At 36.1% G+C, this 25,583-nt stretch overlaps 1 protein-coding gene across 2 annotated transcripts in view; it reads left to right on the forward strand.

Annotated features, from left to right (window-relative positions):
• The window catches only part of LOC149961926 (extracellular serine/threonine protein CG31145), a 190,401-nt gene that overhangs the window by 154,119 nt on the left and 10,699 nt on the right, over window positions 1–25,583 (forward strand). For both annotated transcript variants that reach the window (XM_090177359.1, XM_090177369.1), the window contains 2 exons: window positions 2,138–2,250; window positions 11,592–11,882. In XM_090177359.1, coding sequence (XP_090033485.1) covers window positions 2,138–2,250; window positions 11,592–11,882 — 404 coding nt within the window. The remainder of the gene's footprint in view (window positions 1–2,137; window positions 2,251–11,591; window positions 11,883–25,583) is intronic.

A 25,583-nucleotide genomic window follows, 5' to 3' on the forward strand; every position in this document is an offset into this window, starting at 1 on the left:
TTTGCGTCCGTTGCACATTTCGTGGGAAATAATCCGTTAACATTAGTAGCAGGCTAATCGTCACCACTTTAGGGCATTCCAGGCAGTGGAAAATCCCCGAACTCGCTCGCAAATTTCCGAAGAGACTGACAACGGACCAATATCCTGTTGGGTAGGCGATCAACCCCTCCCTACATTTCGAGGTTTCTTTAGGCATTTTTGTATAAAGTAAAATCCGAATACGTGTATCTTTTCGTCCTAGTGGTTAGCTAGGGTATGAATAAAAACAAAAATAGCATAACACCCAAAAGTGTGTCAGCTGTACCTTCGCGCCTATTAAAATTTCTAGTGAGACCTAGTCACAATATAGACTACATAACCTACTAGTTGGAATAGTAATAGCAACTTTATATTTAGTCTTTAGTCTGGCGCGATTTTCTCTTCGATTTACTCGCCCGTAGACATACGTTCTTAAACGCCTCACTCGGCGGCGCTGGAGTACCTCGATTTTGATGACGTATTTTCCGACCCCCCTTCGTTTCCCTTTTTACTTTGCAACAAACTCTCATTAACTACTAAACTGGCACACTTTTGGGTCTTATGCTACTTTTGATAAAAAGTATTTCTCAAAAATTAAAGAGTTGTTTCTTTTAAACTTTTTATTTATTCTCACGCGGTGAACAGTGCCATATTGCAGATTTTTCAGTACTGTAATACTACCTGTACTACCAGGAGACATGTCTCCTGGTACTACAACTATCTATTTAAAATTAAAAGCTCTCCCAAGCTAAATCAGGCGCTTTAATATATATTTTTTTTGGGAAGAAATTGGAAATAGCACAGCGTCGCGCCGAAGAAACCGCGGTGGCGGCGGCGACAAATTGACCTACCGGCGGCGGCGCGCCGAAAATGAGGCAAAAAAGCGGCGTCGCCGCGATGTTTTTTTTCCTTTTGAAAAATCATAGTTGACGTATTATCTACGTCATGCTGGCAAGTCCCTATAGTTGGGGAAATAAACGGTTAAATTCGTCGCGAATTTAGTCGTTAGCGTGTTGTAAAGGTCTGTTCACACTATGTTGGCTCGTCTAAATAGGCCTTAAGGGATTGGAGAATACTCGTCAATTACTGAGTACTAAAAAATTTCATAGTTGGGTACCCGATTACTCGAATAAGCTGCTCTCTAAACTCGTCGAGTATTTTTTTTTTATCCTCGTTGCTTCAAAGTTCAAAGAGGGGTTTTTACAACTTTTTGGGGGGCAATAAACGGTGCCTACAAAGTTGTGGAAACTGTGGTTCATTTAAATTAAAGGAATATTTTTGAGCATTGAAAGTTACTTTATATTCCCTTTAAATACTTGAATAAAACCCGCTCCTAATCAAGTACTCGATAACCCGACTCGTTAAAAATATTACTCGAGGTTTTTTTTTAGTTACTCGACTCGAAATTAATAAAGTACTCGATTACTCGACTCGACTTCAATAGTACTCGATGAAAAAATATTTGATACTCGATAACCGACTAGATTGCCTAAAACCACTACTCGCACAAACTAATAGTGTAGCTAACACGTTGTGCAATTTTACTTTCTATTTCCTTTTTGACGTTTTACAAATAGGCTTTTATTTGTCTCTAAAAGCTTGTAGTCAAAACAAATTTAAGATTCGTAAGCCTTGGATTTTATTTTGCATTTCTATCGCAATAGCCTTTAAACGTTTAATACGAATTTAGGCTTTTAGTTATATTTACTCAATAATTTTCCTGCTCTACTGAACGAAGTAAGAAAAAAAACTAGGAGCAACAAACACAGCACCAAACGCAAGGAAAACGCAACCCAAGTCGCGCATTTTCTCGCGTACATTTTTCATTGGTTAAACGCTTTAGCACCTGCTGCCGTCGGAAGGGGGAAATTCGGAAATTGTCTTCCCCCCGCCCGTAAAACGTTCGGCGTAAAGGCTCGTCCAATGAAATTTGTACATAAACATTGCGTTAATGTGTTTCAAGGCTAGCTGCGTTCTCCTTGCGTTTGTTGCTCCTAGATGTCAATGTACGCAATTTATTTCATTTTATTTTAGAACCTATGCTAACAGATTTTAGCTTTTAGCGCGTTAATAACAACAACAAAAATTCGCCAATGCAGATGAATTTTATTTTTTGCAGGCTATTAGGATTCCGGCGTGTGCCGCCTTCTATCGGCCGTCGTCTCAACATGACGTCAGAGATTTTTTCCATTGCCGAGAACGATTTAGTGAAGACGTTTTTCATATCACCCGGTAATGTACCCGACTTTTTCGCTTTTGTTATTGTATGGAATGTTATTAGGCCTTGGTCTAAAGTGCCGTCCAGAATTTTTCGCGTCGATTTTGGCTCGAGATAATATCCGAGGCTTATTTTTAGAGAGATAAAAAAAAACTGTCTACTTTAACCCTCGGCTATTTCCTTGCCCCCCCTAAAAGTAGTACTTTTAGGGGGGGCAAGGAAATAGCCGAGGGTTAAAACGCATTAATGAATTTTTAAACTGTTCTGGCGTTGACATAGTTTATGGACGCGTTTTTAAACGAATTTTTATCACGTTTTAAAAGCTTAGAAGCACATAGACGACACACCATACTTTAGCTACGGAGGACAAGTTAGTGATGTATTAGTTAAGTTTTTAAATTCGATTTTCCATCTTACCAATGAATGAATGAATATTTATTTGCTTCTTTTACAAAAGTCCCTTTTATAACAGGGAGGAATCTAATTTAAAATAGGATTCACAAGCAGAGATAAAGATAAAAATAACACGTTATACACTGATATACTTCTCGATATACCCAATAAATAAGAAGGAAGAAGAACCTTATACAGGGGTATCGCCATTGTGTATACATTTTTTATAATCTACTTGCTACTAGATGGCGCCATCAGTTTACAATCCGAAATAACAAAAATGATAAAACCCGCGAAAGTCTAATTTAAATTGTGGTTATTTAAAAGCTGAAATTTTGTATAACTATATTTTATAAAATATTTTATATAAACTTTCTTCTTGAAATAGCACTTAAATTATATAATAAATATAATAATTTATTTTTATTTTTAATTTTGCGCTAAAATATCCACGCTGGCGTCATTTAGTGTAGAAATACGAAATTAAAATTTTATACTCGATGGCGGTTTCTAAAGGTTTGTTTCCCTGTATGTAATATGTGACGCATCCGCGTTTTTTGCGGAAAATAGTTATTTTTATAAAGTAACGGGGCCTTAATGTGGTTCTGACGTCACAGCCTCTTACTTACAAGTCTACGAGCGCGCGCTACATGTGCCAGACGAATATTGGGTTTTTCTAGCGCGCGTGCAAATCGCTCGTGCGAAGAAAATATACTAATAAAGCTGTGTATTGTAACGTACAGTGGCGTAGACAAGGGGGGGTTTCCGGGTCCAACCCCCCCCCCCTTGGGCCTACCTTTGACTATACTAAATTTCCACCCCCTTCCCGACCCCCTCTTAACATTCACATACTTCGACCCCCCCCTTGACGAATTTCTGGCTACGCCAATGGTGAAGTAAGAGCAATATTAACATCTTTCTTTCGTAAGATATATATTTAAATTTCTGATAATAGTCTATCCATAGACAAAGATACTAATATTGTCATCTCCTCATTGTAACCCTCCACTTGGGGTGGGTAAGGGGATGATCCGGAATTGGGTACAATTAGTGATGTGAATTTACCGGTAAAAATAAAAACTGTTAACTTTTTTATTAAATCAAAATTATGGTTTGATGTCACAATAATTATTAAAATAGTATTTTAATTTTACCATAGCCTTAGGTGACATTAAACTTACTTACTTCTTGCCGATTTTGTTCAAAGTCGGACGTAATGTAAACCTATATGAAATATGAAATTTCCCAAAAGAAGACGTTGCACTACCTATTCGATTTGCTTTAGCAACCGAAAATGTTTTTGATCACTTAAAACGATAAAATCTCCATTTAAAAAAGCATGGGATTTTCTCGGTTTCATAGGGTCCTAGCTACGAAATTTTTTAAATATTTTCAAAATCACGAAATGTGTAATTTGGACCACATTTAGGTAAATTTCATCAAGTTTGGGTAAATTGAAAAATTTTTAGGGTAAATTTGTTAAAAATTTTGGGTAAAATAAGGGAAAAATCTTATTTTGGTTGTAAGTGGTCAAAAACATTTTCGGTTGCCATGGCAAATCGAATGGGTAGTGCAACGTCTCCTTTTGGGAAATTTCATATCTCATATAGGTCTACATTACGGCCGACTTTGAACTAAATCGGCAATAAACACCTCGGGTACTCTCCTTGTTAGAGAGACCTCCTAGATAACCCCTTAGAAATACATTTAAATGTATGGAACGTAAAATCACAGTGCCGGGAATTTAACAGGAAAATGATTTGGTTTTCTGGTCGAATATAAAATGTTATTATTTCTTCTTTTATATGAAGTTTAACAACATATTTTTGGGTGTTTTTTGCTTTATGAAAATAATTGGTAAATTTAACGGTAAAACCACTCGGTAAATTTACCGTAATTTTACCATTACCGGTAAATTTAACGGTAAAACCACTCGGTAAATTTACCGTAATTTTACCATTACCGGTAAATTTACCGGCTCACATCTCTAGCGTACAATATCCGGCTGGTTTTTCCGGTTGGTAAACAAAAAAATTTCATTTAAAAAAGCATGGAATTTTCTCGGTAACTTAATTTTATAAAATTTTAAAATCACGAAATGGGTAATTTGGACCACATTTAGGTAAATTTCATCAATTTTGAGTAAATTGGAACATTTAGGTAAATTTCATCAATTTTGAGTAAATTGGAACATTTTTGGGGTAAAATAAGTAAAAACAATTATTTTTTGTTTTAAGTGGTCAAAAACATTTTCGGTTGCCATGGCAAATCGAATGGGTAGTGCAACGTCTCCTTTTGGGAAATTTCATATCTCATATAGGTCTACATTACGCCTGACTTTGAACAAAATCGGCAATAAACACCTCGGGTACTCTCCTTTGTTGTAAGTCGGAAAATGACCGAGACCTTATTTCCGGAAAAAATACAAAAAGTTTTCATTCCATGATTAGTCTAATATATTGTTTGCAAATTTAAATAAATCGGCATTTTCGCCTCATTTTTTCGAATCTAAAAGTAAAACTAAACCTCTAGACTAGTTGAAACTGATTATCAATGTAACACTATTAATGTTTTGTAATATGTTTACTGATATTAGACATTTTATATCGGTAAAAAGTTAAAAAAAGTAATCCGCATTTTATTGTTCCGGAAAATTAATAACACTATCTAAGTGTCATATTTCATTATGACCGCGTTTTATTTTGCAATAGGGCTTGGCATCAAGCATGGGCAAATATTCTAAGGGGACTCACTGTTCAGGCTTTAAAAAGCACGCGTGAATACTGGGAATAGGAAAATCGCCGTTAATTTTAGTTCAATGTGGACAAATTTGACAAAATGGCGCCGTTGTTGTCGGTTAAATGATTAGGCTTGGGAAGTTTTAAACCTTTTATTTTTGAAATTGGTTCTTTAAAAGTTTAAGTAATGGTAATTTCCCATCGTGTTAAGTAAAAATAACTAGTAAGTCACATATGGCGGAGGTTTTTTTAGTCAAATTCACTGGAATTCATTTCCTTTCTAAACTTAAAACTCTAATGAACTAAGCCTAACCTAACTTTATCGCACGTACTGTCGCGTAAGCCCCGAACCAGCCTCTCGTGGTGATAGTTGAACAGAATTCTTGCGGCGCTTCAAAGCGGCTGATGTACCTCAGTAAGCCTTCCGATTGAGGCCACGCCTACCGTGTCCAAATATCCGGAACAGTGAATGATGTGAATCTCCTTAGATTCTTAGTCATCAAGCAAAAATTACCTAAAGTTACATACAGCGCCCAATTCGCTTGCGGCGTATATGTGAACTATAATAATTAGGTCTATAATTATGTTTAGTTGTCATCGAGGCTTATAAAGCCTTCGAATAACTTTTATACTGAATTTTAAATACATTTTGTTTAAAACGCCTTTTTTTCACGGTAAGAAGTTGAATCGAGAGCTCCCGATTAGCAATACTTCCTTTAAATATTCCTAATTGTAGGCTTAACAGTCCCCCAATGGATCAAATGAAGTTCTCATTACGAACGTAAAATAAAAACATTCAAAATTTGAGCGAGCAACAGCCACCGCTGGTAGATGGCGACAGCGTCGATATTCTTTCCACCCTTCTCTCCTTCTCCCCCCCCCCCCACCCCTTTGTAAAAGGAGACGCAAAATTGAGTGTGCGTTTTAAATGCAAATTTCCATCCGAGGCAGGAGCTGTGAGCGACTTAAATTCTCTAGAGGATAAAAAGTGCTAAATAATGTAAGCTTCTTCGCGTTTTCGTTTGAATCAACTCCCTTTTGGGGTTTTCGTTTCTATTATTAAGTGCTTCGAGCTCAAGAAGCCTAATTGGAACAAAACTGCTTAGGCAGGTACGGTCCGAGGCTTAAGTGAATACGTTATAGTTTGTTTACTCGTCATATCATAAGGCGCTCTTACTTAAGACTGAAGTTCAAGGACTCGAAAATGAGTTTATCTCTCCCCATTTAAGCTCCTAATCTAGTTATAATAATGGAACAAAATTGGCTATTATGTTAGCAAATTTCTCAGTTCTATTTTAATTTTAATATTATTCTAACGAAACAATTTTTATCAATGATAAAACTACTTACTAAAATTGTATATTAGGTGGTTTTTTTTCGCTTGTCCGGGGACAAAAAGTGTAAACTTTTTACCCTAAAACGTTTTATTCGCCTGTTCTCGGGGTAAGATTTACCCTGTCCCGAATTTTGTTCGCTTGTTCCGGAGTATTAGGGTTACACTTTTTACTCCTCCTCGAAAGGAGGTGTAGAGGAAGTTATCTAGATTTGTCGTCTGCTTAAATTTAGTTTCACGAAAATATGATGGGAAACTTTTTATAAATAACCTTTAACCTTTAAATACTCCCTTTCTACTCCAACTCGTTTTTTTCGCCAAGACAGAATTGTAGTAAAATGACGTCATATGGCTACACTTTTTAACCTGCTCAAAAAACCCAGAACAGGCGAAAAAAAACCACCTATTATAATATTTTCGGTAAGCCTAATTGTATTTTTGGGCTTTTTAATAGTTGGTAAAATTAAGTGTTTTTTTTTTGTCAATTTAAATTCCTTTTGTGCAGGTTAGTCTTATCCTTGATATTATCTAACTAGGATTATTCTCCAAATTATATCCAACTTTTATAGAAGAAAAAACGTATTTCCTAAAACTCTTTCACTGGAACAATTTAAAGAGCTTCCAGCGATCCTATAATTCCTATATTTTTCTATAATTCTAAAATGATCCTATAAAGTCATCACCTTGAAGACATGGTTCAAGGTCCTCGACATTTTCGCAGTAGGTTTCCCCCTATATCTTGTATACGACTTGAAAATTTTAAAATCGTACCTAAAACAGATTTTTAAATATTCACCCTGGTTCATTTTTTAGTGGACACCCTGCATATTTTAGTAGAAACGTGAAATTCGTTGATCCATCGCAAAAGCGTATAAATGCTTTCACTTTCAATACATTCTTGTTTCGAACATTTCAAATATTCACATGAATGTATTCATTTCAACCATGAATATCGAACTATATCATTACCCTCTCTACAATCTGGGGCTGAGATGTGCGGTTCCTTTCTGCGTTTTACGTCATAACTTGAGCCAATCAAGAGACAGACATTTGTCACTGACTCGATCATTGTGTTGGGAATATTAATCTAGAGATCCAATCAAATCTGCTCCCCGCGAAACAAGTTTTTGTAAGTTACGAATGTGCAGTCTCCTCTAAAATGACGAGAAAACGTTATCACATGACCCGTGGCGCCATCCATTATTTTTGAAAAAAAAATCTTTTTGCCGGAAAACGCGTTTTATTTGAACGAACCATTGAGACATAGACGGCGCCACGGGTAGAATGATAAAGTTTTCTCGTCATTTGGGAGCAGACGGCAGTATTCTTATTTTTTTAAAACTTGTTTCGCGAAATACTGAAATCCGACGTTTTGATTGGACCTCTAGATAAATATTCCCAACTCAATGGACTCGATCCACAAAACGTTTCCGGGATTGCGCGATTTAACCGGCGAAGAAAATGACTAACGATTCTTAGAAAAATACCTCTACTGCTACAAAATCAAATGATAATCATAAATAAAGGAATATGTTATTCATATGCTTACCTATTTTCGTTCAATCAAAAAGATGCGTATTAAAATTTTAGAAACAAAATATAACGCTAAGCCTTGGCACTGAAAGTTAGTCAAGTTTCAAAACGTTGTTCTTCCATGGATTAAACACTAATCCATGGCCCTTCAATGCAATTTTTGAGCGGCGGCGCGTGACCGACGTCATGATAGCTAAGCCCCTACCATCCTAGCGACTGAGGTCAGACTACCTAATGCAGTTCGATATTCATGGTTGAAATGAATAGATTCATGATATCCTTGCTATTAAATCACTCTCATTAAAATCTATCTTGAAGGTACAGGTTTCATTTTGGCATCTTAGAAGCGCACTTCTCTCTTAAAATATATATTATTTGCTTCTGATAACGCGTATTTCTCTAAAACCAAAAACAAATAAAATTCCGGTGTTTCGCGTGCATAATTACTTAAACCCGAAGCTTCCAGTTCGTGGCAAAATATAGCGATCGCTTCATCTCGTATTTACTAAGCCTTGGCTATAGAAAATGAGGCGTGCACTGATTTAAAACAAACAAACAATACGTTTAAAATTTAAAAGCCTTTTCGAATGCGAAGGTAAAATTCCAAGGTGAGCTATTAGTTTCCACCCTGGCGCGTAACTTTTAATTAATTTCGCGGGCCCCGGAACAGAGAGGGAGCCACGAGCGTCGAAAGATAAATTTTTGAAGTTTGGCGTCCGTCGGGAATTTTACAGGGCGTTTTGTTTGTGAATAAAATAGGCGCTTTCATACTTGCCGCTGCGGTTTTGGCCTCATTTTTCGACGTTTTGAAACTTATCTCGTGAAAGGCGGGTTTCCCAAATTAATTGCCTTTTTAGAGTTTTATTACGTATTTATTAAGTTTTCGAAGTTTATTTTATATGGCTATTAGACGAGCTTTTATCATTTTTTGGGTTGTTTTAGTCTTTTAGACATAATTTTATTAATTGTTATTTTATATTTTTGCTCTCATTTGGAGACTGGGTGGTTCAGATTATCGGCGCGAGGTGGATAAGGTTTGCTCTCATTTGGAGACTGGGTGGTTCAGATTATCGGCGCGAGGTGGATAAGGTTTGCTCTCATTTGGAGACTGGGTGGTTCAGATTATCGGCGCGAGGTGGATAAGGTTTGCTCTCATTTGGAGACTGGGTGGTTCAGATTATCGGCGCGAGGTGGATAAGGTTTGCTCTCATTTGGAGACTGGGTGGTTCAGATAATCGAGGTGGATAAGGAATTCAAACCTCATTGAGATTTCGTATCCTCGTTGATACATAATTAAATTTATTTGGTTCACACATACGCCGTGGGGTAATTTGGCGCTGCGTGTAATTTCCTGGTAACAATGGCTAGCTCTAGACAAAGGAAATAATGACCAATTATTGAATCTAATCTTCGCTTCGTTTCTGAACGTGATTATTTTTAAATCTGTGATCATAATCGCGTTTTCACTCGTATTTATCGCCACCAAAGTAACTATAAGTTTGTCCTCGATAGATGAAGTTAAGTGTTCCGTCTATGTAGACTAGGTTTAAAGGGCTTTTAGTATTTTCTAGTATCCAATGGATACTTTCATGACGACTGGTTCGGCTACGTTTACACGGATGGCGCTGAAAAATACAAAATCTTTATTATAAGACCATCGAAAGAATAGACCTCTCCATAAATTCGCTACGACTTGTTTTTGAAATTGACTGTGAAGTCAAACCTATGGACGAATTCATTAGCTCTCTTTAGTGGCAGAGCTGGGGAAGCATGGTGCAAGTTAGAAGAAAAAAACAGTTAACAAGTTGGCCACGTTAATTTATAGGAAGGCCTATTACAAATTAAACTGTATTAATGGAGATCGCATAGTCTCATTGAAAATTTATTTTTTTAATTTTTGTTTAAATTATTATTTAGTCGATATTGTTATCGACTAAATAATGATTTGGCAGTGTTTCGCAAAGTTGGCAAATTTCGATGTTTTAACATGTCAGTAGAAGGTGGAGTGGTTAGCACTTTCGCCTCGCAGCTTGTGGCACTGTATGAAACGAAGTTTGCAAGTTTTCTCCTGACCGGTCTAAAGGGATTTCCGGCTGAGTTCTTCGGTATCCCCTTGAGGTTAACGGTAATATTGAGTGTCGGAGCTGTTGGTTCGGGTGCTGCTACCACCCTCCTACGCAATATAACCAGGCCGCCTGAATTAATGGCATTAAAAGTCGCTCGATGACTTGGACCTATTAAATATTAAGCAGTGCGCGCTTCAAAGTAGCTGGCTTTCTATATTACTAGGCACTACCATAGGCCTAAGTCATCGAGCGACTTTTAAAGCCTTTAATTCAGGTGGCCGGGTTACAATGCGTAGGAGGGTGGTGGCAAGCCACGCTTCGCCAACAGCTCCCTACACTCACTATTACCGTTAACCTGTACAAGTATTTATGGAATAGGAAACCGAAGAGCTCGGGGGAAAACCCCTCAAACCAGTGGGGAGAGAACTTGCAAACTCAACGCGGTAGGATTTGTTCCGAGTTTTCACCCAGTGCCACAAGCTGGGATCGAACCCGGCTCCTCTTGCTGCGAGGCGAAAGTGCTAACCACTCCGCCACCCTACTTTCGAGACACGGCAGAAGGCTTTTGACCAGCCGTTTGAGGCGCCACTGTTTGCACTGCTGTAGCGCGGGGAAAATTTGGACCAGCGTCTGCTATCGTATGCAAGTTGGGCCATTGAACGCGCCTGTCTAGTAAGCGAAGAGTATATATAGTCTTTGGGTATTAGCCTAGCTCATAGATAAAATAACTTCGTATATAGATAGGAAACTTCATGTTGTAGAAGTGACGCCAGAATTTTGGCCGACATCTGGTGGCGGCACCCGAATAATATTATTTGGTGAAGTTCGCACTACACGAAGTCCGTACTAGAACCTTGGTGTAAGGCAATCCCAATTGCAAAGGCTTAAGCGAGCTATATGTATTAAAAGTACTTTTTCTTGAACTGAGAGCAAATTTAAAAAAATAGCACTATACAGAAATAGCATTCAGTAAAGATTTCAAGTTCGTTTTAAACGCAATTTCTGGTATATTTGAAGACATTTAGCTTGCAAAATACGTTTATTCACAAAACTCCAACCTCAAATTTCTCAATACGTTCTACGCTCTTGAGAACACAGCCAACTGGCGCAGTCACGAGATGTCAGGGCAATCTCGTGAGAGTCAGTTTGCCCCATTGAAGTTTCCTATCTATAGACGAAGCTATTTTATCTATGGCCTAGCTGATTATTATTATTATTAGGCTTTTGTTCATTTTTAAATATATGGATGAAAATTGTAATTTAAAATGAATGAGTATTCCGTTTGCCTTCAGCGAACAATCTGTGCTTTCACGGTCAGTGCCTTTACTACTGCGACACTGCGCATGCGGTCTGCGGGTCGCCGGACGTCCTGGAGGGCAGCTTCTCGGCGTTCCTGCCCCCCAAGAGCCTGGCGGCGCGCAAGGCGGTGCGCCACCCCTGGAGGAGGTCCTACCACAAGCGGCGGAAGGCGCCCTGGGAGCTGGACGACGCTTACTGCAACGTCGTGCGCAAGACGCCCCCTTACGACGAGGGACGCAGGCTTCCTGATCTCATGGATTTGGCCATTTTCGACTTTTTAACGGGTTGGTGTAGCTTTTTTATTATATCTCTTCGTACCAATTTTACTTGAAAACAAACCGGATGCATCGCCATTTTTGTTCGTTTACTTCCGTTTTCTTTAGGGTGTCTTATTTGGTTGAGAAAAGGTTTTTATTTCAAAAACTATAATAGGTAGAGTTTTGAAATTTTCAGGGTATATTTAAGAAGTAGGGGATCATCTAATTTTCAGGGTATATTTAAGAAGTAGGGGATCATCTAATTTTCAGGGTATATTTATGAAGTAGGGGATCATCTAATTTCCAGGGTATATTTATGAAGTAGGGGATCATCTAATTTCCAGGGTATATTTATGAAGTAGGGGATCATCTAATTTTCAGGGTATATTTATGAAGTAGGGGATCATCTAATTTCCAGGGTATATTTATGAAGTAGGGGATCATCTAATTTCCAGGGTATATTTATGAAGTAGGGGATCATCTAATTTCCAGGGTATATTTATGAAGTAGGGGATCATCTAATTTTCAGGGTATATTTATGAAGTAGGGGATCATCTAATTTCCAGGGTATATTTATGAAGTAGGGGATCATCTAATTTCCAGGGTATATTTATGAAGTAGGGGATCATCTAATTTCCAGGGTATATTTATGAAGTAGGGGATCATCTAATTTCCAGGGTATATTTATGAAGTAGGGGATCATCTAATTTCCAGGGTATATTTATGAAGTAGGGGATCATCTAATTTTCAGGGTATATTTATGAAGTAGGGGATCATCTAATTTCCAGGATATATTTATGAAGTAGGGGATCATCTAATTTCCAGGGTATATTTATGAAGTAGGGGATCATCTAATTTTCAGGGTATATTTATGAAGTAGGGGATCATCTAATTTCCAGGGTATATTTATGAAGTAGGGGATCATCTAATTTCCAGGGTATATTTATGAAGTAGGGGATCATCTAATTTTCAGGGTATATTTATGAAGTAGGGGATCATCTAATTTCCAGGGTATATTTATGAAGTAGGGGATCATCTAATTTCCAGGGTATATTTATGAAGTAGGGGATCATCTAATTTTCAGGGTATATTTATGAAGTAGGGGATCATCTAATTTCCAGGGTATATTTATGAAGTAGGGGATCATCTAATTTCCAGGGTATATTTATGAAGTAGGGGATCATCTAATTTCCAGGGTATATTTATGAAGTAGGGGATCATCTAATTTCCAGGGTATATTTATGAAGTAGGGGATCATCTAATTTCCAGGGTATATTTATGAAGTAGGGGATCATCTAATTTCCAGGGTATATTTATGAAGTAGGGGATCATCTAATTTTCAGGGTATATTTATGAAGTAGGGGATCATCTAATTTCCAGGGTATATTTATGAAGTAGGGGATCATCTAATTTCCAGGGTATATTTATGAAGTAGGGGATCATCTAATTTCCAGGGTATATTTATGAAGTAGGGGATCATCTAATTTCCAGGGTATATTTATGAAGTAGGGGATCATCTAATTTCCAGGGTATATTTATGAAGTAGGGGATCATCTAATTTCCAGGGTATATTTATGAAGTAGGGGATCATCTAATTTCCAGGGTATATTTATGAAGTAGGGGATCATCTAATTTTCAGGGTATATTTATGAAGTAGGGGATCATCTAATTTCCAGGGTATATTTATGAAGTAGGGGATCATCTAATTTCCAGGGTATATTTATGAAGTAGGGGATCATCTAATTTCCAGGGTATATTTATGAAGTAGGGGATCATCTAATTTCCAGGGTATATTTATGAAGTAGGGGATCATCTAATTTCCAGGGTATATTTATGAAGTAGGGGATCATCTAATTTCCAGGGTATATTTATGAAGTAGGGGATCATCTAATTTCCAGGGTATATTTATGAAGTAGGGGATCATCTAATTTTCAGGGTATATTTATGAAGTAGGGGATCATCTAATTTCCAGGGTATATTTATGAAGTAGGGGATCATCTAATTTCCAGGGTATATTTATGAAGTAGGGGATCATCTAATTTTCAGGGTATATTTATGAAGTAGGGGATCATCTAATTTCCAGGGTATATTTATGAAGTAGGGGATCATCTAATTTCCAGGGTATATTTATGAAGTAGGGGATCATCTAATTTTCAGGGTATATTTATGAAGTAGGGGATCATCTAATTTTCAGGGTATATTTATGAAGTAGGGGATCATCTAATTTCCAGGGTATATTTATGAAGTAGGGGATCATCTAATTTCCAGGGTATATTTATGAAGTAGGGGATCATCTAATTTCCAGGGTATATTTATGAAGTAGGGGATCATCTAATTTCCAGGGTATATTTATGAAGTAGGGGATCATCTAATTTCCAGGGTATATTTATGAAGTAGGGGATCATCTAATTTTCAGGGTATATTTATGAAGTAGGGGATCATCTAATTTCCAGGGTATATTTATGAAGTAGGGGATCATCTAATTTCCAGGGTATATTTATGAAGTAGGGGATCATCTAATTTTCAGGGTATATTTATGAAGTAGGGGATCATCTAATTTCCAGGGTATATTTATGAAGTAGGGGATCATCTAATTTCCAGGGTATATTTATGAAGTAGGGGATCATCTAATTTCCAGGGTATATTTATGAAGTAGGGGATCATCTAATTTCCAGGGTATATTTATGAAGTAGGGGATCATCTAATTTCCAGGGTATATTTATGAAGTAGGGGATCATCTAATTTCCAGGGTATATTTATGAAGTAGGGGATCATCTAATTTTCAGGGTATATTTATGAAGTAGGGGATCATCTAATTTCCAGGGTATATTTATGAAGTAGGGGATCATCTAATTTCCAGGGTATATTTATGAAGTAGGGGATCATCTAATTTCCAGGGTATATTTATGAAGTAGGGGATCATCTAATTTCCAGGGTATATTTATGAAGTAGGGGATCATCTAATTTCCAGGGTATATTTATGAAGTAGGGGATCATCTAATTTCCAGGGTATATTTATGAAGTAGGGGATCATCTAATTTCCAGGGTATATTTATGAAGTAGGGGATCATCTAATTTCCAGGGTATATTTATGAAGTAGGGGATCATCTAATTTCCAGGGTATATTTATGAAGTAGGGGATCATCTAATTTCCAGGGTATATTTATGAAGTAGGGGATCATCTAATTTCCAGGGTATATTTATGAAGTAGGGGATCATCTAATTTCCAGGGTATATTTATGAAGTAGGGGATCATCTAATTTCCAGGGTATATTTATGAAGTAGGGGATCATCTAATTTCCAGGGTATATTTATGAAGTAGGGGATCATCTAATTTTCAGGGTATATTTATGAAGTAGGGGATCATCTAATTTCCAGGGTATATTTATGAAGTAGGGGATCATCTAATTTCCAGGGTATATTTATGAAGTAGGGGATCATCTAATTTTCAGGGTATATTTATGAAGTAGGGGATCATCTAATTTCCAGGGTATATTTATGAAGTAGGGGATCATCTAATTTCCAGGGTATATTTATGAAGTAGGGGATCATCTAATTTCCAGGGTATATTTATGAAGTAGGGGATCATCTAATTTTCAGGGTATATTTATGAAGTAGGGGATCATCTAATTTCCAGGGTATATTTATGAAGTAGGGGATCATCTAATTTCCAGGGTATATTTATGAAGTAGGGGATCATCTAATTTCCAGGGTATATTTATGAAGTAGGGGATCATCTAATTTCCAGGGTATATTTATGAAGTAGGGGATCATCTAATTTCCAGGGTATATTTATGAAGTAGGGGATCATCTAATTTCCAGGGTATATTTATGAAGTAGGGGATCATCTAATTTCCAGGGTATATTTATGAAGTAGGGGATCATCTAATTTTCAGGGTATATTTATGAAGTAGGGGATCATCTAATTTCCAGGGTATATTTATGAAGTAGGGGATCATCTAATTTCCAGGGTATATTTATGAAGTAGGGGATCATCTAATTTCCAGGGTATATTTATGAAGTAGGGGATAATCTAATTTCCAGGGTATATTTATGAAGTAGGGGATCATCTAATTTCCAGGGTATATTTATGAAGTAGGGGATCATCTAATTTCCAGGGTATATTTATGAAGTAGGGGATCATCTAATTTTCAGGGTATATTTATGAAGTAGGGGATCATCTAATTTCCAGGGTATATTTATGAAGTAGGGGATCATCTAATTTCCAGGGTATATTTATGAAGTAGGGGATCATCTAATTTTCAGGGTATATTTATGAAGTAGGGGATCATCTAATTTTCAGGGTATATTTATGAAGTAGGGGATCATCTAATTTCCAGGGTATATTTATGAAGTAGGGGATCATCTAATTTCCAGGGTATATTTATGAAGTAGGGGATCATCTAATTTCCAGGGTATATTTATGAAGTAGGGGATCATCTAATTTTCAGTGTATATTTATGAAGTAGGGGATCATCTTATTTCCAGGGTATATTTATGAAGTAGGGGATCATCTAATTTCCAGGGTATATTTATGAAGTAGGGGATCATCTAATTTCCAGGGTATATTTATGAAGTAGGGGATCATCTAATTTCCAGGGTATATTTATGAAGTAGGGGATCATCTAATTTCCAGGGTATATTTATGAAGTAGGGGATCATCTAATTTCCAGGGTATATTTATGAAGTAGGGGATCATCTAATTTCCAGGGTATATTTATGAAGTAGGGGATCATCTAATTTTCAGGGTATATTTATGAAGTAGGGGATCATCTAATTTCCAGGGTATATTTATGAAGTAGGGGATCATCTAATTTCCAGGGTATATTTATGAAGTAGGGGATCATCTAATTTTCAGGGTATATTTATGAAGTAGGGGATCATCTAATTTTCAGGGTATATTTATGAAGTAGGGGATCATCTAATTTCCAGGGTATATTTATGAAGTAGGGGATCATCTAATTTCCAGGGTATATTTATGAAGTTGGGGATCATCTAATTTTCAGGGTATATTTATGAAGTAGGGGATCATCTAATTTCCAGGGTATATTTATGAAGTAGGGGATCATCTAATTTCCAGGGTATATTTATGAAGTAGGGGATCATCTAATTTCCAGGGTATATTTATGAAGTAGGGGATCATCTAATTTTCAGGGTATATTTATGAAGTAGGGGATCATCTAATTTCCAGGGTATATTTATGAAGTAGGGGATCATCTAATTTCCAGGGTATATTTATGAAGTAGGGGATCATCTAATTTTCAGGGTATATTTATGAAGTAGGGGATCATCTAATTTCCAGGGTATATTTATGAAGTAGGGGATCATCTAATTTCCAGGGTATATTTATGAAGTAGGGGATCATCTAATTTCCAGGGTATATTTATGAAGTAGGGGATCATCTAATTTTCAGGGTATATTTATGAAGTAGGGGATCATCTAATTTCCAGGGTATATTTATGAAGTAGGGGATCATCTAATTTCCAGGGTATATTTATGAAGTAGGGGATCATCTAATTTCCAGGGTATATTTATGAAGTAGGGGATCATCTAATTTCCAGGGTATATTTATGAAGTAGGGGATCATCTAATTTCCAGGGTATATTTATGAAGTAGGGGATCATCTAATTTCCAGGGTATATTTATGAAGTAGGGGATCATCTAATTTTCAGGGTATATTTATGAAGTAGGGGATCATCTAATTTCCAGGGTATATTTATGAAGTAGGGGATCATCTAATTTCCAGGGTATATTTATGAAGTAGGGGATCATCTAATTTCCAGGGTATATTTATGAAGTAGGGGATCATCTAATTTCCAGGGTATATTTATGAAGTAGGGGATCATCTAATTTCCAGGGTATATTTATGAAGTAGGGGATCATCTAATTTCCAGGGTATATTTATGAAGTAGGGGATCATCTAATTTCCAGGGTATATTTATGAAGTAGGGGATCATCTAATTTCCAGGGTATATTTATGAAGTAGGGGATCATCTAATTTCCAGGGTATATTTATGAAGTAGGGGATCATCTAATTTTCAGGGTATATTTATGAAGTAGGGGATCATCTAATTTTCAGGGTATATTTATGAAGTAGGGGATCATCTAATTTTCAGGGTATATTTATGAAGTAGGGGATCATCTAATTTCCAGGGTATATTTATGAAGTAGGGGATCATCTAATTTTCAGGGTATATTTATGAAGTAGGGGATCATCTAATTTTCAGGGTATATTTATGAAGTAGGGGATCATCTAATTTCCAGGGTATATTTATGAAGTAGGGGATCATCTAATTTCCAGGGTATATTTATGAAGTAGGGGATCATCTAATTTTCAGGGTATATTTATGAAGTAGGGGATCATCTTATTTCCAGGGTATATTTATGAAGTAGGGGATCATCTAATTTCCAGGGTATATTTATGAAGTAGGGGATCATCTAATTTCCAGGGTATATTTATGAAGTAGGGGATCATCTAATTTCCAGGGTATATTTATGAAGTAGGGGATCATCTAATTTCCAGGGTATATTTATGAAGTAGGGGATCATCTAATTTCCAGGGTATATTTATGAAGTAGGGGATCATCTAATTTCCAGGGTATATTTATGAAGTAGGGGATCATCTAATTTCCAGGGTATATTTATGAAGTAGGGGATCATCTAATTTTCAGGGTATATTTATGAAGTAGGGGATCATCTAATTTCCAGGGTATATTTATGAAGTAGGGGATCATCTAATTTCCAGGGTATATTTATGAAGTAGGGGATCATCTAATTTTCAGGGTATATTTATGAAGTAGGGGATCATCTAATTTCCAGGGTATATTTATGAAGTAGGGGATCATCTAATTTCCAGGGTATATTTATGAAGTAGGGGATCATCTAATTTCCAGGGTATATTTATGAAGTAGGGGATCATCTAATTTCCAGGGTATATTTATGAAGTAGGGGATCATCTAATTTTCAGGGTATATTTATGAAGTAGGGGATCATCTAATTTCCAGGGTATATTTATGAAGTAGGGGATCATCTAATTTCCAGGGTATATTTATGAAGTAGGGGATCATCTAATTTTCAGGGTATATTTATGAAGTAGGGGATCATCTAATTTCCAGGGTATATTTATGAAGTAGGGGATCATCTAATTTCCAGGGTATATTTATGAAGTAGGGGATCATCTAATTTCCAGGGTATATTTATGAAGTAGGGGATCATCTAATTTCCAGGGTATATTTATGAAGTAGGGGATCATCTAATTTTCAGGGTATATTTATGAAGTAGGGGATCATCTAATTTCCAGGGTATATTTATGAAGTAGGGGATCATCTAATTTTCATGGTATATTTATGAAGTAGGGGATCATCTAATTTCCAGGGTATATTTATGAAGTAGGGGATCATCTAATTTCCAGGGTATATTTATGAAGTAGGGGATCATCTAATTTCCAGGGTATATTTATGAAGTAGGGGATCATCTAATTTCCAGGGTATATTTATGAAGTAGGGGATCATCTAATTTCCAGGGTATATTTATGAAGTAGGGGATCATCTAATTTCCAGGGTATATTTATGAAGTAGGGGATCATCTAATTTCCAGGGTATATTTATGAAGTAGGGGATCATCTAATTTTCAGGGTATATTTATAAAGTAGGGGATCATCTAATTTCCAGGGTATATTTATGAAGTAGGGGATCATCTAATTTCCAGGGTATATTTATGAAGTAGGGGATCATCTAATTTTCATGGTATATTTATGAAGTAGGGGATCATCTAATTTCCAGGGTATATTTATGAAGTAGGGGATCATCTAATTTCCAGGGTATATTTATGAAGTAGGGGATCATCTAATTTCCAGGGTATATTTATGAAGTAGGGGATCATCTAATTTTCAGGGTATATTTATGAAGTAGGGGATCATCTAATTTCCAGGGTATATTTATGAAGTAGGGGATCATCTAATTTCCAGGGTATATTTATGAAGTAGGGGATCATCTAATTTCCAGGGTATATTTATGAAGTAGGGGATCATCTAATTTCCAGGGTATATTTATGAAGTAGGGGATCATCTAATTTCCAGAGTATATTTATGAAGTAGGGGATCATCTAATTTCCAGGGTATATTTATGAAGTAGGGGATCATCTAATTTTCAGGGTATATTTATGAAGTAGGGGATCATCTAATTTCCAGGGTATATTTATGAAGTAGGGGATCATCTAATTTCCAGGGTATATTTATGAAGTAGGGGATCATCTCCAGAGTATATTTATGAAGTAGGGGATCATCTAATTTCCAGGGTATATTTATGAAGTAGGGGATCATCTAATTTTCAGGGTATATTTATGAAGTAGGGGATCATCTAATTTCCAGGGTATATTTATGAAGTAGGGGATCATCTAATTTCCAGGGTATATTTATGAAGTAGGGGATCATCTAATTTCCAGGGTATATTTATGAAGTAGGGGATCATCTAATTTCCAGGGTATATTTATGAAGTAGGGGATCATCTAATTTTCAGGGTATATTTATGAAGTAGGGGATCATCTAATTTCCAGGGTATATTTATGAAGTAGGGGATCATCTAATTTCCAGGGTATATTTATGAAGTAGGGGATCATCTAATTTCCAGGGTATATTTATGAAGTAGGGGATCATCTAATTTTCAGGGTATATTTATGAAGTAGGGGATCATCTAATTTCCAGGGTATATTTATGAAGTAGGGGATCATCTAATTTCCAGGGTATATTTATGAAGTAGGGGATCATCTAATTTCCAGGGTATATTTATGAAGTAGGGGATCATCTAATTTCCAGGGTATATTTATGAAGTAGGGGATCATCTAATTTCCAGGGTATATTTATGAAGTAGGGGATCATCTAATTTCCAGGGTATATTTATGAAGTAGGGGATCATCTAATTTCCAGGGTATATTTATGAAGTAGGGGATCATCTAATTTCCAGGGTATATTTATGAAGTAGGGGATCATCTAATTTCCAGGGTATATTTATGAAGTAGGGGATCATCTAATTTCCAGGGTATATTTATGAAGTAGGGGATCATCTAATTTTCAGGGTATATTTATGAAGTAGGGGATCATCTAATTTTCAGGGTATATTTATGAAGTAGGGGATCATCTAATTTCCAGGGTATATTTATGAAGTAGGGGATCATCTAATTTTCAGGGTATATTTATGAAGTAGGGGATCATCTAATTTCCAGGGTATATTTATGAAGTAGGGGATCATCTAATTTCCAGGGTATATTTATGAAGTAGGGGATCATCTAATTTCCAGGGTATATTTATGAAGTAGGGGATCATCTAATTTTCAGGGTATATTTATGAAGTAGGGGATCATCTAATTTCCAGGGTATATTTATGAAGTAGGGGATCATCTAATTTCCAGGGTATATTTATGAAGTAGGGGATCATCTAATTTCCAGGGTATATTTATGAAGTAGGGGATCATCTAATTTCCAGGGTATATTTATGAAGTAGGGGATCATCTAATTTCCAGAGTATATTTATGAAGTAGGGGATCATCTAATTTCCAGGGTATATTTATGAAGTAGGGGATCATCTAATTTTCAGGGTATATTTATGAAGTAGGGGATCATCTAATTTCCAGGGTATATTTATGAAGTAGGGGATCATCTAATTTCCAGGGTATATTTATGAAGTAGGGGATCATCTCCAGAGTATATTTACGAAGTAGGGGATCATCTAATTTCCAGGGTATATTTATGAAGTAGGGGATCATCTAATTTTCAGGGTATATTTATGAAGTAGGGGATCATCTAATTTCCAGGGTATATTTATGAAGTAGGGGATCATCTAATTTCCAGGGTATATTTATGAAGTAGGGGATCATCTAATTTCCAGGGTATATTTATGAAGTAGGGGATCATCTAATTTCCAGGGTATATTTATGAAGTAGGGGATCATCTAATTTTCAGGGTATATTTATGAAGTAGGGGATCATCTAATTTCCAGGGTATATTTATGAAGTAGGGGATCATCTAATTTCCAGGGTATATTTATGAAGTAGGGGATCATCTAATTTCCAGGGTATATTTATGAAGTAGGGGATCATCTAATTTTCAGGGTATATTTATGAAGTAGGGGATCATCTAATTTCCAGGGTATATTTATGAAGTAGGGGATCATCTAATTTCCAGGGTATATTTATGAAGTAGGGGATCATCTAATTTTCAGGGTATATTTATGAAGTAGGGGATCATCTAATTTCCAGGGTATATTTATGAAGTAGGGGATCATCTAATTTCCAGGGTATATTTATGAAGTAGGGGATCATCTAATTTCCAGGGTATATTTATGAAGTAGGGGATCATCTAATTTCCAGGGTATATTTATGAAGTAGGGGATCATCTAATTTCCAGGGTATATTTATGAAGTAGGGGATCATCTAATTTCCAGGGTATATTTATGAAGTAGGGGATCATCTAATTTCCAGGGTATATTTATGAAGTAGGGGATCATCTAATTTCCAGGGTATATTTATGAAGTAGGGGATCATCTAATTTCCAGGGTATATTTATGAAGTAGGGGATCATCTAATTTCCAGGGTATATTTATGAAGTAGGGGATCATCTAATTTTCAGGGTATATTTATGAAGTAGGGGATCATCTAATTTTCAGGGTATATTTATGAAGTAGGGGATCATCTAATTTCCAGGGTATATTTATGAAGTAGGGGATCATCTAATTTTCAGGGTATATTTATGAAGTAGGGGATCATCTAATTTCCAGGGTATATTTATGAAGTAGGGGATCATCTAATTTCCAGGGTATATTTATGAAGTAGGGGATCATCTAATTTCCAGGGTATATTTATGAAGTAGGGGATCATCTAATTTTCAGGGTATATTTATGAAGTAGGGGATCATCTAATTTCCAGGGTATATTTATGAAGTAGGGGATCATCTAATTTCCAGGGTATATTTATGAAGTAGGGGATCATCTAATTTCCAGGGTATATTTATGAAGTAGGGGATCATCTAATTTCCAGGGTATATTTATGAAGTAGGGGATCATCTAATTTCCAGAGTATATTTATGAAGTAGGGGATCATCTAATTTCCAGGGTATATTTATGAAGTAGGGGATCATCTAATTTTCAGGGTATATTTATGAAGTAGGGGATCATCTAATTTCCAGGGTATATTTATGAAGTAGGGGATCATCTAATTTCCAGGGTATATTTATGAAGTAGGGGATCATCTCCAGAGTATATTTACGAAGTAGGGGATCATCTAATTTCCAGGGTATATTTATGAAGTAGGGGATCATCTAATTTTCAGGGTATATTTATGAAGTAGGGGATCATCTAATTTCCAGGGTATATTTATGAAGTAGGGGATCATCTAATTTCCAGGGTATATTTATGAAGTAGGGGATCATCTAATTTCCAGGGTATATTTATGAAGTAGGGGATCATCTAATTTCCAGGGTATATTTATGAAGTAGGGGATCATCTAATTTTCAGGGTATATTTATGAAGTAGGGGATCATCTAATTTCCAGGGTATATTTATGAAGTAGGGGATCATCTAATTTCCAGGGTATATTTATGAAGTAGGGGATCATCTAATTTCCAGGGTATATTTATGAAGTAGGGGATCATCTAATTTTCAGGGTATATTTATGAAGTAGGGGATCATCTAATTTCCAGGGTATATTTATGAAGTAGGGGATCATCTAATTTCCAGGGTATATTTATGAAGTAGGGGATGATCTAATTTCCAGGGTATTTTTATGAAGTAGGGGATCATCTAATTTCCAGGGTATATTTATGAAGTAGGGGATCATCTAATTTTCAGGGTATATTTATGAAGTAGGGGATCATCTAATTTCCAGGGTATATTTATGAAGTAGGGGATCATCTAATTTTCAGGGTATATTTATGAAGTAGGGGATCATCTAATTTCCAGGGTATATTTATGAAGTAGGGGATCATCTAATTTCCAGGGTATATTTATGAAGTAGGGGATCATCTAATTTTCAGGGTATATTTATGAAGTAGGGGATCATCTAATTTCCAGGGTATATTTATGAAGTAGGGGATCATCTAATTTCCAGGGTATATTTATGAAGTAGGGGATCATCTAATTTCCAGGGTATATTTATGAAGTAGGGGATCATCTAATTTCCAGGGTATATTTATGAAGTAGGGGATCATCTAATTTTCAGGGTATATTTATGAAGTAGGGGATCATCTAATTTCCAGGGTATATTTATGAAGTAGGGGATCATCTAATTTTCAGGGTATATTTATGAAGTAGGGGATCATCTAATTTCCAGGGTATATTTATGAAGTAGGGGATCATCTAATTTCCAGGGTATATTTATGAAGTAGGGGATCATCTAATTTCCAGGGTATATTTATGAAGTAGGGGATCATCTAATTTCCAGGGTATATTTATGAAGTAGGGGATCATCTAATTTCCAGGGTATATTTATGAAGTAGGGGATCATCTAATTTCCAGGGTATATTTATGAAGTAGGGGATCATCTAATTTCCAGGGTATATTTATGAAGTAGGGGATCATCTAATTTCCAGGGTATATTTATGAAGTAGGGGATCATCTAATTTTCAGGGTATATTTATGAAGTAGGGGATCATCTAATTTCCAGGGTATATTTATGAAGTAGGGGATCATCTAATTTCCAGGGTATATTTATGAAGTAGGGGATCATCTAATTTCCAGGGTATATTTATGAAGTAGGGGATCATCTAATTTCCAGGGTATATTTATGAAGTAGGGGATCATCTAATTTCCAGGGTATATTTATGAAGTAGGGGATCATCTAATTTCCAGGGTATATTTATGAAGTAGGGGATCATCTAATTTCCAGGGTATATTTATGAAGTAGGGGATCATCTAATTTCCAGGGTATATTTATGAAGTAGGGGATCATCTAATTTCCAGGGTATATTTATGAAGTAGGGGATCATCTAATTTCCAGGGTATATTTATGAAGTAGGGGATCATCTAATTTCCAGGGTATATTTATGAAGTAGGGGATCATCTAATTTCCAGAGTATATTTATGAAGTAGGGGATCATCTAATTTCCAGGGTATATTTATGAAGTAGGGGATCATCTAATTTTCAGGGTATATTTATGAAGTAGGGGATCATCTAATTTCCAGGGTATATTTATGAAGTAGGGGATCATCTAATTTCCAGGGTATATTTATGAAGTAGGGGATCATCTCCAGGGTATATTTATGAAGTAGGGGATCATCTAATTTCCAGGGTATATTTATGAAGTAGGGGATCATCTAATTTTCAGGGTATATTTATGAAGTAGGGGATCATCTAATTTCCAGGGTATATTTATGAAGTAGGGGATCATCTAATTTCCAGGGTATATTTATGAAGTAGGGGATCATCTAATTTCCAGGGTATATTTATGAAGTAGGGGATCATCTAATTTTTAAATTTAAGAAAAATTTAAATTCTGCAGTTTTTATTTACAGTTAGTGAACAGCTTTTGGCAATTGAAACCGCAAATGAATATTTAATCTCGCGAAATATCAGGGTCGGTTAAGTTGGCGCCCCCTTGTGCCGTTTTCAAAAAATAACCGACTATATAAAAGGCACCCATTATGCACCATTACGCACCACTGATATTTTATTACGCACCACTTCCGTTTAATAGCAAACCGACCCGAAATGGGTCACGATATAATATTGCTAAACAGCTTAT

The sequence above is a fragment of the Leiobunum rupestre genome, chromosome 1 (assembly GCF_980474605.1).
Source record: "Leiobunum rupestre chromosome 1, qqLeiRupe1.1.hap1, whole genome shotgun sequence".
In the NCBI taxonomy this organism is placed as follows: Eukaryota; Metazoa; Arthropoda; class Arachnida; order Opiliones; family Sclerosomatidae; genus Leiobunum; species Leiobunum rupestre.